This window comes from Serpula lacrymans, assembly GCF_000218685.1.
Source record: "Serpula lacrymans var. lacrymans S7.9 unplaced genomic scaffold SERLAscaffold_7, whole genome shotgun sequence".
Taxonomy (NCBI): domain Eukaryota; kingdom Fungi; phylum Basidiomycota; class Agaricomycetes; order Boletales; family Serpulaceae; genus Serpula; species Serpula lacrymans.
Window position 1 is genome coordinate 1,198,074 of NW_006763296.1, and position 12,159 is coordinate 1,210,232.

Below are 12,159 nucleotides of genomic sequence, written 5' to 3' on the forward strand. Positions count from 1 at the left end.
TTCCTTTTTTGTGCGTCTTTGCACTCGAAGCTTCTATGTCCCTTCTCTCCGCATCGGTAACATCGTCCCTCGGTGTGGAACTTCGCTTTATCCACCTCCATTCGTTCTCCGTTACCGGTGTAGGTATACCCAGTTCCGTCTCTTTTCTTCTCTCCTTCTTTCTTTTGTTCCGAATAGGATTTCTTTCCGTTTTCGGAACCTTTCTTTTCTTTTTCTTTTTCTCTCCAAATATAGTCCATTCTGATGAGTTCTCTTTTCCACTCTTGGTAATCTCTAGGAATATGCCCACCGTAGATCACCCTATCTACTAGCGGCTTATTCATGTTTCTTCTGAGTAGAGATATTAGGAACTCTTCATTTATCCTATTTGTGTATCCCGCCCATCTTTTCTTTTCTTCAAACCTTTCAAAAAAGGCTTGGGCGGTTTCATTGCCCTGTTTTAGGGTCAATATTTCATTCTTGGCAGCTTCTTTTTCAAAGCTGTCCTTGAATCTTTCTTCCATTTTGTCTGCGAAATACGGCCAGCTTCCGTATGTGTTTGTGATGTCGAGCCCCAGCTGTTGAGTGTCGACCCGGTTTTCCAGCCAGTCGGTCCGAAAGGCCGCGGCTTCTCCTTCTTTCATAAAAGATAGCACGAAGCTTATCTTTTTTCTATTGTCTCTGAAGTAGATGGCATCATCTTCGAAATGTAGAAGTAAGGACTCTCTAAAGGCCCTGTACTTTTTCTTATCTCCAGAGAAGTTTTCTGGCTTCTCCAATGCCGTTCTACTTCTCTCCGTTCTTTCTGGGGGTGGTGGTGATTGCTTCTTTAACTTTCTTTCTAAGACGCTCACTTCTTTGAGTGCCTCGTCTAATTGCGATTGGTAAAGCATCCGTGTTGCTCTTACTGCCTTTTCCACTTCTTGTTTTACGAATGCTTCCAATTGCGCTTCTTTTGGGGGGGGAGTTTCTATTCTGGGTAATGAATCCATCATTTCCCTGGTGAAGGCGCTGTCCGTGCTGTTGGATGGCTCGGGCAGATCTCGATATTCTAGGTTTGACATCGAATTTGAGTTGGGGAGGAGGGGGAGTTTTGGATTTAATTACGGGGGATGGGATTCTGATTGTTGTTATTTCTGGTAGAGGAAATTGTCCTCTGAATACGTAATCTTGGGAGTAGACGCGTTGCTCTCCTATCCAAATGTATAATTCTCTACTAAGCATAGAAAGGAGTTCACCAGTGATAAGCTGGATTGATACACCGCTTTCTAAGGTCTTAGTAGTCTATCTTTTCTCTTCGAGTCAAGGTGGTCCTCTTCTGTCCACCACTGACTATGTATGTAAGGTAACAATTTTTGTATTTTATGAATTTTATGTAAAAGGTATCGTAATAAATTGGGGTCCGAATGGTTGTCCCAATGTAACCCGCTTATTAAGCTGTCAGTTCTTCTCCCGACTGGCGGACGCAAATGCGCGGCCTGGTCAGAGGAATTCGAAGGATGAAATTACGTAATACCGAGAAAATCCCAGTGGTTCCACACCAAAGAGATAGATGGTATAAAAATGTAACTAAAGGGGAATGGGGACGAAGAGTCTTGGGAGGATGAGGGGTGATACATTGGCTGGAAAGAAGGATAAAATGGTGTTGGGGGCGAGTGGGGGATGTGATGTAGTGGGAGGGGTGGTGGGTAGTTTGGATTGAGCGTTTGAGTAGGGCTAGGATGAGGAAATGATGATGATGATGATGATGGGGATGGGGGGTTAGGGATTGGTGCTGTTACCGTTCATGGACGGGACCTCCTGGGGAGTTGGTGATTGGGTAAAAGCCTTTATCCCCTATTACGCGAACTAACGGAGGGGTGAAAGACCTTAAATCGACAGTAGGCGTCCCAGGTAATCGATTGAGAAGTAATCCACCACTCTAAGGGAAATATGTACAGGGGTGGTTCACTATATATACGGTTTCTGAAAGTCAGCCATGGAGGCGCTGACTGATGTTCTTTTGTATAGTCTAGGCTCTTTGTCAACGTGATGGTCACGTGATCTGATATAGCTAAGTATTATGTTATCCGCGCTAATAGCAGCAGCTTAACATATTATATCTGTCATGTGATTATCTACTAAAGAAAATGAAAAAGGAACTAGCGCTCTGGTTCAGGTTGTGACAACAGGTGTCAATAACGAAGTGAATATTCAAAAAGACTTGCCTTTGCGCCACACAGGCACAGTGCCACGTGGAATAGCAACCCAGTCACGCTCACCTTTGCTTTTCCATTCGGTACTTTCCGCGTTTCGGCATTTCAGCAAATTTTTGCGCCGCCACTGGCTACACATTGCATTGCGCCATCACTTTTATTGTTTCCTTCACTTCCCTTTCTTTGCCTAGCCCCACCATGGGCCCCTTCCTCTCCTTTTTATTCTCACCTGATGGTTATTTCTGGATCCCCATTCATGTACGCTAACAAATCCTGTGTAGGTAGTACAGGATAAGATTTTCAAAAAAAGGAAAAGAAAGGGATAGAACAATAAATGCTGTGAGTAATGTTACAGGTTTGTACAGCCATAAAGTAAAGTCCAATAGCAAAAAGAGAGCAGGAAAATCATGATGTCATGGGAAGATGCAGTAAAAAAGGGCAAGGCAAAACACTATCAGTATCAACACAGTTCCTTTATTGTCAGTCAGGCATTCTCAAAAAATATGTGTCCATAAAAATGATTCAAAAATCAAAAATAATTGCACTGTAAATGAATGTTCTGCTGAAAAAAAAGAAACTGGAGCCGCCGGTCCACCACCTAGTCCAAATCCGACAGTTCCATGGCCTTACCAATGGACTGGTTGTGTTGGACCACCTGGTCAAACGAGGGAGGGAGAGGAGTAGTTCCAATTTGGAACAAGTAAGTCCCAGGCAGCGTGTGGTAGGTGTAGCTGTAGCGAAGACGATGGACAAAGATAAGTGTACCCAAGTGAATGGGACAGCAATGAACATGGACGCAAGGGGATGAACCTTCTCCAGCTCAAACACTACCCACCCACGCTCCAACCAGGCAAGACGAGCGACCAATGTTTTGATAGTATATGATGGTAGATCGACGTCATGAAGATGGACCTGTTGCCTTATTTGAACCGGCCGCCGGGGCTTTGCTGATATCAGCAGTGGCACGTGGTAGTCAACGGATCGGCGACGGAAGCGGATAGGAAGTGGTGACATCAGAAATAGTGGGGGAGCAAAGAAGACGAGGAGGAGGAGGCTGGAGGTGACGAGGAGGTGAAATAAAATGGGGATCCAGAAACGACCGCCAGGTGAGAATAAAAACAAGAGTAAGGGACCCATGGTGGGGCTAGGCAAAGGAAGGGAAGTGAAGGAAACGATAAAAGCGATGGCGCAATGCAATGTGTAGCCAGTGGCGGCGCAAAAATTTGCTGAAATGCCGAAACGCGGAAAGTACCGAATGGAAAAGCAAAGGTGAGCGTGACTGGGTTGCTATTCCACGTGGCACTGTGCCTGTGTGGCGCAAAGGCAAGTCTTTTTGAATATTCACTTCGTTACTGACACCTGTCCATGCTACCAATCAACTTTGGTGCATGACAGTGGAAGATGTTGACACGAGCTATTCTGTCTTCGTCAATATTGGTGAACAGCTCCGCGCGCATCTTCCTCATCGAACATCTGACTGTAGTGAACAATCATTGTTGCCATCGCAGTAGTCATGGGCAGGCAGATGAGGACGAGGGGAGGGAGGGGAGAGGAGGTGGGGGGAGGAGGAGAAGAAGGAGAAGGACGAGAAGGACGAGGAGCAGGGAAAGAGGTGAGTCGATTATCACCGGTAAGTGGTTTCATCTTCATGCTTCATTTTTTTCACCTTTTCCTCGCAGTGTTAGTACTAGGGCTTGTCCTGATACTGACATGTGTCTGCATCACAATTTGGTTATTTTTGTAGATGGGTGCTTGGTACTATTACATTGAGATACATACATAAAACCGCTATCCTTACCTACATATTTCTTTGGACTACGACTCTCACTTCTTTTCCAGTGCGAGAGGGAGGGAAAGTTGCTGGGAGGGAGAGTTTGTGAATCAGCAGGCAGGAAGCCTCTTGATGGCACATTATTTTACTTTCACATTGACATCCGGTACTAATGCCTCTACTATTTCTTCAAGCATTCCCATTCCATCTTCTTCCAGGATTCGCATCATTGACAGGACGGCAATAATGGCGACTAGCAAAGCAAAGCAGGTAATTGGGCCAATTCTTCCAACTTCTGATTCATTCCTGGCAGTGTGTTTTACAGATTTACTCCCAGTTTCTGCAAGATCAGGTGATTCAATGTATAAGTCGCTGTTCTTGTGTGCCTCTGAAGTGACGTCCAACTTGTCTGCAGCGTTTTTATTCAAAGAGTGGGTTCCTTTGACATTGTCTCATTGCTGGCTTCTACCCATACATCTACTGCAGGCCTGATATCGTCTTGCTGGGTCCAAACTGTCCAAATAACAATATAGGCTCTCCCCGCTATATTCCTGCATGTCTAATGATCCCAACAACGTGAGCGGTTCAAGCTTTTCAAGAAGTGGTATACTCACCACTGTTTGTAGCTCATCGTGCTCTATCAAAGGTTTCAAGACCTGCAGAGGCTCCAGTGGGCCTCGGACAAAAATGCATGCACCATGCCCAACCCCAGCCCCTGCAACAAACCAACCCTCTTCATTGACAAACTCGATGTTCAGCGGGATATTGTACTCTGCCTGTGGTACATATTCTGTTGAAGTTACTAGCCGCCTTTTATATATTGAATAAAAATCTACCCCGTCTTGAAGATTCAAAATGGCCAGAAACTTGCCGTTTTTAGACAATGATGATGAACCACTGCATATGCAAAGTAAGCTCACAGGCATGGGTCTTATGGTGCCACTTACATTCAAGGTGTTTTCGGTGTTATCTTCCAGAGTTTATTCAACTTTCCGCTGATGGAGTACGCACTGTGAATTGGACCGTAGCTATTATGAAGGGTAATTGTAGTATTGTACACCAGACTCACATGATTCCATGATGTAGGAACGATACCACGATAAGGCAATTCTGTAAATAGTGAACATTTTGTACAACTACTAGTTTTCCATTGTGCCTAGCTTTTGGCACTGGCAGGAAACAAATCTTTCCCCAGGCACCTAAGGAGTCGTATTGAGCAAGTTTGTCAATCCTGGGTAAGGACTATTCTTTCTTGCCTATATTATCCTGGCATACTAATATGACTTGATTATTGTACCCAATAGCAAGCTGGGTGCTGTCTTGAATAGTTTCTATGGCATGAACGCAGCCGACAACGTTGTGGACCCATTGTTTGTCGTTTTCTGTTTTCTGTAGGATGGTCTGTTTGCACATACAGTAACAAATTTACAGGTCTATCTTACCTTTTCTAGGAGCAGTTGGTTGATATCACCGTTGCTAGACCAAGTAATGATCGCCCTCACCAACGGGTCCCAGGCTATCACTCGAATTCTATGCTCCCCCTGGTAATGGCACACGAGTTTCCAATTATCTGTTTCATACACCTGCGCCAAGGTATGAGTCCATGGATTTAGCATGGATTTCGCTTCCTTTGTCGACTTACTAAAAAATCCCCATCATCAGCAGCACTTGCCAGGAAAACGGCAGCAGGAGAGAAAGCTAAGGTGTTCACTGCTGCCTTATGTTTTGACATTGTCTTTAGGTGTTTGAATCAAATTTCCTTGGGTTTCATGATGAAGGAATGGTTGTTCACTGGCTTAGGATATTTGCAAGTCAGGTCTGCGCACGAGGGCTTGATGGTAAGACTCGTGTTTTCTCAATGCAAATGTCTGGCTAATTATATGGACATGATCTCCCATCAGATCTGCAGATGCCGTCCAAATCTTGTCTGAATATATATACCTATCAGGATCAAATAAGCTGAGTTTGTGGGTGTGCGGGGGGGCTTTTGTGGGTAATCACAAGGCAATCAAAACACGTATCCAACTTCAAAGTCCACATCAGCCATATGCATAGGTGAAAAAACTCAACTAGAACTTCAAAAAGAGCAGCATTACCTGGTCAACCCATTGGTAAGCACATGCATTGGCCTCGTTTTGATGTGACCTTAGCGGCGCAAGTGAATAGAATAAAATCCAGGCACGAGCTTAAGGCTTTTCAAACAATTGATCATGGCTGAATTTAGTGTACTGACCATGATTGCATAGAGGTATTTAGGACCATTTTGCTCTTCAACATATTTCATTCCATAGTACAAGCTGTCCAAACTTAGTGCCATCCGCAAAATGCTACAGGTGTTTAACATACCTGTATACTCAGCTATGTACATTATAAGCCTTTAAATGTCTTTCATATCTTTTGCACGAGTTCAGCTGATTAATATTCTAGATCTCTTTGTAAAGTCACTCGCCATGCCTTTACCGCACGGGCACTCATGGTTACTCCGGATCCTTACTATAGATCATATATATACCCTCATGGCTGGCAATCAACATCAAACATCTGCATAATTTTCACCATGGCAATCCTTCGCAACAAGCCTACAGGACCAGCGGTAAATTTTCACTACATAATAAAGTGTCCCTCTAAATAAACTACCTTTCCCAGCACGAGAGTTCTACCATCGGCCACACCTTTTCTTGCGCGTAGGAGATGTAATGTGTCAATTGTGTGCCATGTCATAGTCCTGTAAGTCTTCAGAAAGCTAAAAACAAATTATGTCTAACCACTGTGCAGGTTCATGAGTGATTGTCTGGCGGCCTTTGCACTGAATACATTGCCATCTACTTCCCTCAAAGGATAAACATCAAGTATCAAATATTCTTCTGAATTTCCATTTTCATCAATCTTTAATATCAGAAGGTGCTAGTAGGTTGCTGTACATATTTCAGTGACGCAATCCTGATGTTGTAGGTTTCAACAATTCAGTACGAACACATGTCTTTGATTTTCTTTCTAGCTACCTATTTGTATATACAATATCTCAAGTTTTAAACAAGATCAGCTGGGACTGAAACTGCACGTTGACTACCTCCTCCCTATTGTGGTTCAGCTGTTACGATAACACAATTTTTGGACCTTCCCTTTACTTTTATTCTCTGCTTTAACTTTTTACTTTAGCTTTCACACAGGGTGCCACGCAGCACTTCCCCTTTTGTCCAAACTCCTCTTTCTCGCGCCACGTTGCCTTTCCTCTCATTATAGACACAACTCTCTCACACAGTGGAGCTGGTCATGCGGGCTAGGCCCCATGACATCATCAGCCACTGTCTCTATTAACTGTATAGTACACATGTACAAATAACCCTGTAGTAGTATATATACCCCAATAGATCCAGGAGACTCCTCAGTGAGTCCTCCTGTTGCATACCAACTAACTCTCTGCAATCTAAGGGGTAACCACTCCCTCTTCATTCTCTTTATAGTGTGTTCCTGTGTGCGCCGGAGTAACTAACTCTTGGTTGTTACATCAGCAGTCATAACCTCTAATTTTGGCAAAAGCGCACTTTTGTGTCTGGAACCTTGCAACTGGTAGCTGGCCTGAGTACTCCTCAAAATCCAACTGGGTGCGCCATTGCTTGGCCGTATTTCCAGCACACGGCAAGAGTTCAAGGGGTGCACAGTGGTGCCATCATTCCGCTCAAAGCGATCAGTGATTGAAGTCCATCCATAGTCATAATGCAACCAGGCTTGCTTCAAATTATCCAATGTATTATAATGAATATAAAGGTCTGAGGCCCCTGCTCGAAGACGGTTAGAGGGCGCGCCAATCGGTGCTGGAGATGCCAAGGCAAACCAACAGGTTAAGCCAGAGTCAGATTTGGAACCATAAGGACGAATGTTGCGAGTTGGGAGATCAGGAGTACCCAGCTGCTTGGATTCTGGTGGTATAGATAAGGGAGATAATTGTATCTGTTGGTAGATGGCGGGTGAAATATCTACAAGATAGACAGTACTTAGCAATATTCATGCTCCCACTTCCTTCAGAGTCAGATTCGTCAGAGCCGATGGGAGAGAGCCAATATACCATCCTGTGAGGCTACATAAAACTATTAGTATATCACCATTAATGCGCTGTCAGAGACTCAACCTACTCACATTGTTATCAGCTGAGATATATTCTCCCTGGGAGCTAGAAATGAGACAGCAAGTGTGGAAAGTAAGCTGTGGCACCATGGCCTTGAATGTGAGAAGACATAGTATACTAGTAGCTCTAGATCTTGGTTCTTTCTCACCACTTTTTTCTTCTAGTTATGCGCCTACCTCCATTGGTATTTTTTCTGATTGTCTGATTGACTAGTGCTGCACATTGTGACTTCAATTCTAGATATATTGCATCAATATGTCTGTTTTTGTTGTCCCGATATCATGCATGAGGCAACCCTCATAATCATGTCCATGCACACACGTACGTGGATATTGGTCCCTTTTTCTCTTTTTTGTAAGGCTGGTTTCCCTTTGTCCTTGCCAAGTTGAACTGATCACTTCTTCTTTCTGTTCAGCTCTTAGGTTTTCTATGAGATTGTATACTGGCACCTGGCCACAGTCCATCTACATGCCAACTACTCGACTTCAAGCACAACAGCAACATGGAGGTGAGCAACATACAGGCCTCAGTACTACAATGCTTAAGCTTACTTTTCACACATCTTGCTTCTTTTCCCAGCAGAAACTGGGTCAAGTCGGGGGAGCAAACCTCAGGAGCCAGCAAATTGCTCTTTTTCTAAAACTACGAGGTCTAAAACAAAGAGGAACAATTGTGAGTGTTTCATTAACCAGCATGGCGCCCTTTTGACCTTTGACATGGTGTGAGGCAACGTTAGACTATAACAAAATCAATACCCGTTTCCGACTGCACTTTTCAGGGAGTAAGAGGTTCAATGAGCTTGAGGTCAACAGATGCTAGTAAATATAGCAAGTAGAGGACTGTGGAGTAAACTCAAGGATTTTGGTTGGGGAGTAAAACGGGTAAATCAAGTAATAGAAAGCTAAAGAACTATATATGAGATGTGCAGGGCTTATATAGCTAACCGTCTGTTCCTCAGACCGAAAGGGGAATAAATGAAAAGTAGTCTGAGGAATAAATCGACCAATAAGAAAAAGGAATAACTATTGTACGACTTTGAATAATTAATCAGCAGGTGAGAGAGTTGTACTAATAATAGGTGTTGTCACACATGTTCAGGAACTGTATCCTCATGATGAGGTATGATCATGACTAAAGTGTCTATTAGTATATCCAGGCACTGATGGGGCTTGGAGCTGGTTGGCAAGATGCCTACTACCAGTCTCTACCCATTGTGCTGGCTAGCTGGGAGTGATACCCAGTCTCTGATCTGTGATATAAAGTGGTAGTGATGGTTGAGAAAGCCTGTGAGGGCTATGAGAAGTAAAATAGCAAATGATACCTCCAGCCCTAGAGCCAGAGGTGTAATGGGAAAAGTGTTTGAGAACCAAGACATAGAAAAAATAAGAAAATAATAAAATGGTCCTTACACATGGCCCCAGGATCAGAAGCTTCTCGTTCTTTAAAATCTACTGATGTCGCACATAAAAGCAGTAAGTAGAATTATAGTTGCATATCCTCCAATTGCACTTATACCGATATCAATACAGCACCTCCAATACCGGAAGAAGAACCAAAAGACGAAGGGGCATTCACCAGTTCCGGTGAGTAATTTATCTTCATCTCATATCCTGCTGATCTTAGTCTATGTCTTGTCAGCAACTCCAGCAAACAAATCAGAACAAGGGGAACTCTTATCTAGTTGTACGCAATTCCAGGTCACAGACGGTGGGCTGCAGGTATGCTCACTTTGCTCACACGTCTACTAATCTCACATTATATTCAAAGTTACCAGCCTGATCATCTTTTGAGGTTAGCTTTTGAGGCTGGTAAGCTGATATTTGCCTATGCCTCATGTTGCTCTTAATGTATTCAAGGTTCTGTCGCTGAATCTGTGCCTACCAATAATTCTTCACATCCGAGCCCTCCATAAAGCATTGCGCCTTCAGAAGTGGCAGGATCACATTGATTGTCTGGTGCTAGTTTTTTCAATTTACGCAGCTGCTGTGATCACCCGGCATCAGCAATGAACAAATTTGCACCACCACCATGCGACCTCTCATCTGTTATTTCTGGGTATTAGCCTGACCCTGTTTTGAGAGCAGTGTTTGGTACATGGTCTGTTTATGTGGTAACAGCAATATCTAATCAGAGTCTATTTGTCTTTAGGTAATGAAGTACCAGATTCATTGCGCCCTTCCAATGTAGCCTTAACCTCGATGCCACGTCCCTCCATTGCCCCATCCCCTCAAGAATCATTGCCACACACCACGCCAGCTCCATCAGAAAGCCCTATTTCTGCTCCAAAAGCTGTGAATGGTGTGTCGCATTGATGATGAGTCTTCTTACGGTGTGCTTATTGTTATCACCAGTGTTACCTGCCAAGGACAATACACATTCACTAAGTGCACCCTCTACGCCTCGACCTTCCATCCTTCCAAGGCCGGTTCCCAGACGCACTACGACAGCACAATCTCTAGAGGCACTCCCACGAGCCATCACCGTAATTCCTCCGTTGGTGGACCCCAAACAAACACCTATTCAATGAAGTCGCCACCGCTCCCCTCCCACAAAACATCTACCGCCCCCCTTCCGAAGCCCTATGTCCCCAACTTTGGCCCCACCACCTATACAGTACAACCATAACAACAGTACAGTCTTTCAAGATGAGTGTGGTCTCTCACTCCAACTTGGGCCTAGATTCCTCAGTACGCCACAGTCAGCCAGCACTCCCCTCCTATGGACCAGGTACTATCTGGCAGCGAGCAGCCTGTCCGCTTGGAATCTTCCCCAGTGGATGCCTGCAGTAAGAAAACCAAGGACCATCGCAAAGAAAATTCTTTGATTGAAGACATGTATCTAAGTGTTGATATGGAAATGGAGTTAAGCGGCGAGAACACAATTTCAAAGGAAGACTGTGGTCATGCAGAACTGGCGCAAAATATCAGTGATCACCCTCTCCGTGTGTCGTTGGAGGGTGTTGATGCCGATGTCATGCACCAAAGTTGATTGGTAGCATGGACAGGTGTCAATAACGAAGCGAATATTCAAAAAGACTCGCCTTTGCGCCACACAGGCACAGTGCCACGTGGAATAGTAATTAATATTGCCCTTTTCGAACTTGTGGCTGATCAGCACCACCTCTATTAGGCAATCCAGTCACGCTCACCTTTGCTTTTCCATTCGGTACTTTCCGCGTTTCAGCATTTCGGCAAATTTTCGCGTCGCCACTGGCTACACATTGCATTGCGCCCTCGCTTTTGTTGTTTCCCTTACTCCCCTTCCTTTGCCTAGCCCCACCATGGGCCCCTTCCTCTCATTTTTATTCTCACCTGGCGGTCGTTTCTGGATCCCCATTCTAATCCACTTTTTCGTCACCTCCACCCCCCTCCTCCTCATCTTATTTGCACTCCCACCATTTCTGATGTCACCACTTCCTATCCGCTTCCGTCGCCAATCCGTTGACTACCACGTGCCACTGCTGATATCAGCAAAGCCCCGGCGGCCGGTTCAAATAGGGCAACAGGTCCATCTTCATGACGTCGATCTACCATCATATACTATCAAAACATCGGTCGCTCATCTTGCCTGGTTGGAGCGTGGGTGGGTAGTTTTTGAGCTGGAGAAGGTTCATCCCCTTGCGTCGCCCATGTTTATTGCTGTCCCATTCACTTAGGTACACTTATCTTTTGTCCATCGTCTTCGCTACAGCTACACCTATCACACGCTGCCTGGGACTCACTTGTTCCAAATTGGAACTACTCCTCTCCCTTCCTCGTTTGATCAGGTGGTCCAACGCAACCAGTCCATTGGTAAGGCCATGGAACTGTCGGATTTGGACTAGGTGGTGGACCGGCGGCTCCAGTTTCTTTTTTTTCAGCAGAACATTCATTTACAGTGCAATTATTTTTGATTTTTGAATCATTTTTATGGACACATATTTTTTTAGAATGCCTGACTGACAATAAAGGAACTGTGTTGATACTGATAGTGTTTTGCCTTGCCCTTTTTTACTGCATCTTCCCATGACATCATGATTTTCCTGCTCTCTTTTTGCTATTGGACTTTACTTTATGGCTGTACAAACCTGTGACATTACTCACAGCATT

At 44.5% G+C, this 12,159-nt stretch overlaps 2 protein-coding genes across 2 annotated transcripts; one reads left to right on the plus strand and one right to left on the minus strand.

Annotated features, from left to right (window-relative positions):
* Window positions 1–4,422: 4,422 nt before the first annotated feature.
* On the minus strand, window positions 4,423–5,677 carry SERLADRAFT_408511 (uncharacterized protein; the record flags this gene model as incomplete). The annotated part of the gene is made up of 7 exons (XM_007318548.1): window positions 4,423–4,458; window positions 4,560–4,735; window positions 4,957–4,973; window positions 5,015–5,055; window positions 5,221–5,346; window positions 5,388–5,528; window positions 5,588–5,677. 7 exons carry the CDS (start codon window positions 5,675–5,677, stop codon window positions 4,423–4,425), a joined length of 627 nt encoding a protein of 208 aa, XP_007318610.1.
* A 3,805-nt stretch (window positions 5,678–9,482) lies between these two features.
* Window positions 9,483–11,059, plus strand: SERLADRAFT_438207 (uncharacterized protein; the record flags this gene model as incomplete). Its single annotated transcript, XM_007318549.1, has 8 exons — window positions 9,483–9,543; window positions 9,601–9,654; window positions 9,710–9,789; window positions 9,846–9,879; window positions 10,220–10,369; window positions 10,423–10,553; window positions 10,601–10,684; window positions 10,751–11,059. 8 exons carry the CDS (start codon window positions 9,483–9,485, stop codon window positions 11,057–11,059), a joined length of 903 nt encoding a protein of 300 aa, XP_007318611.1.
* Window positions 11,060–12,159: the final 1,100 nt, after the last annotated feature.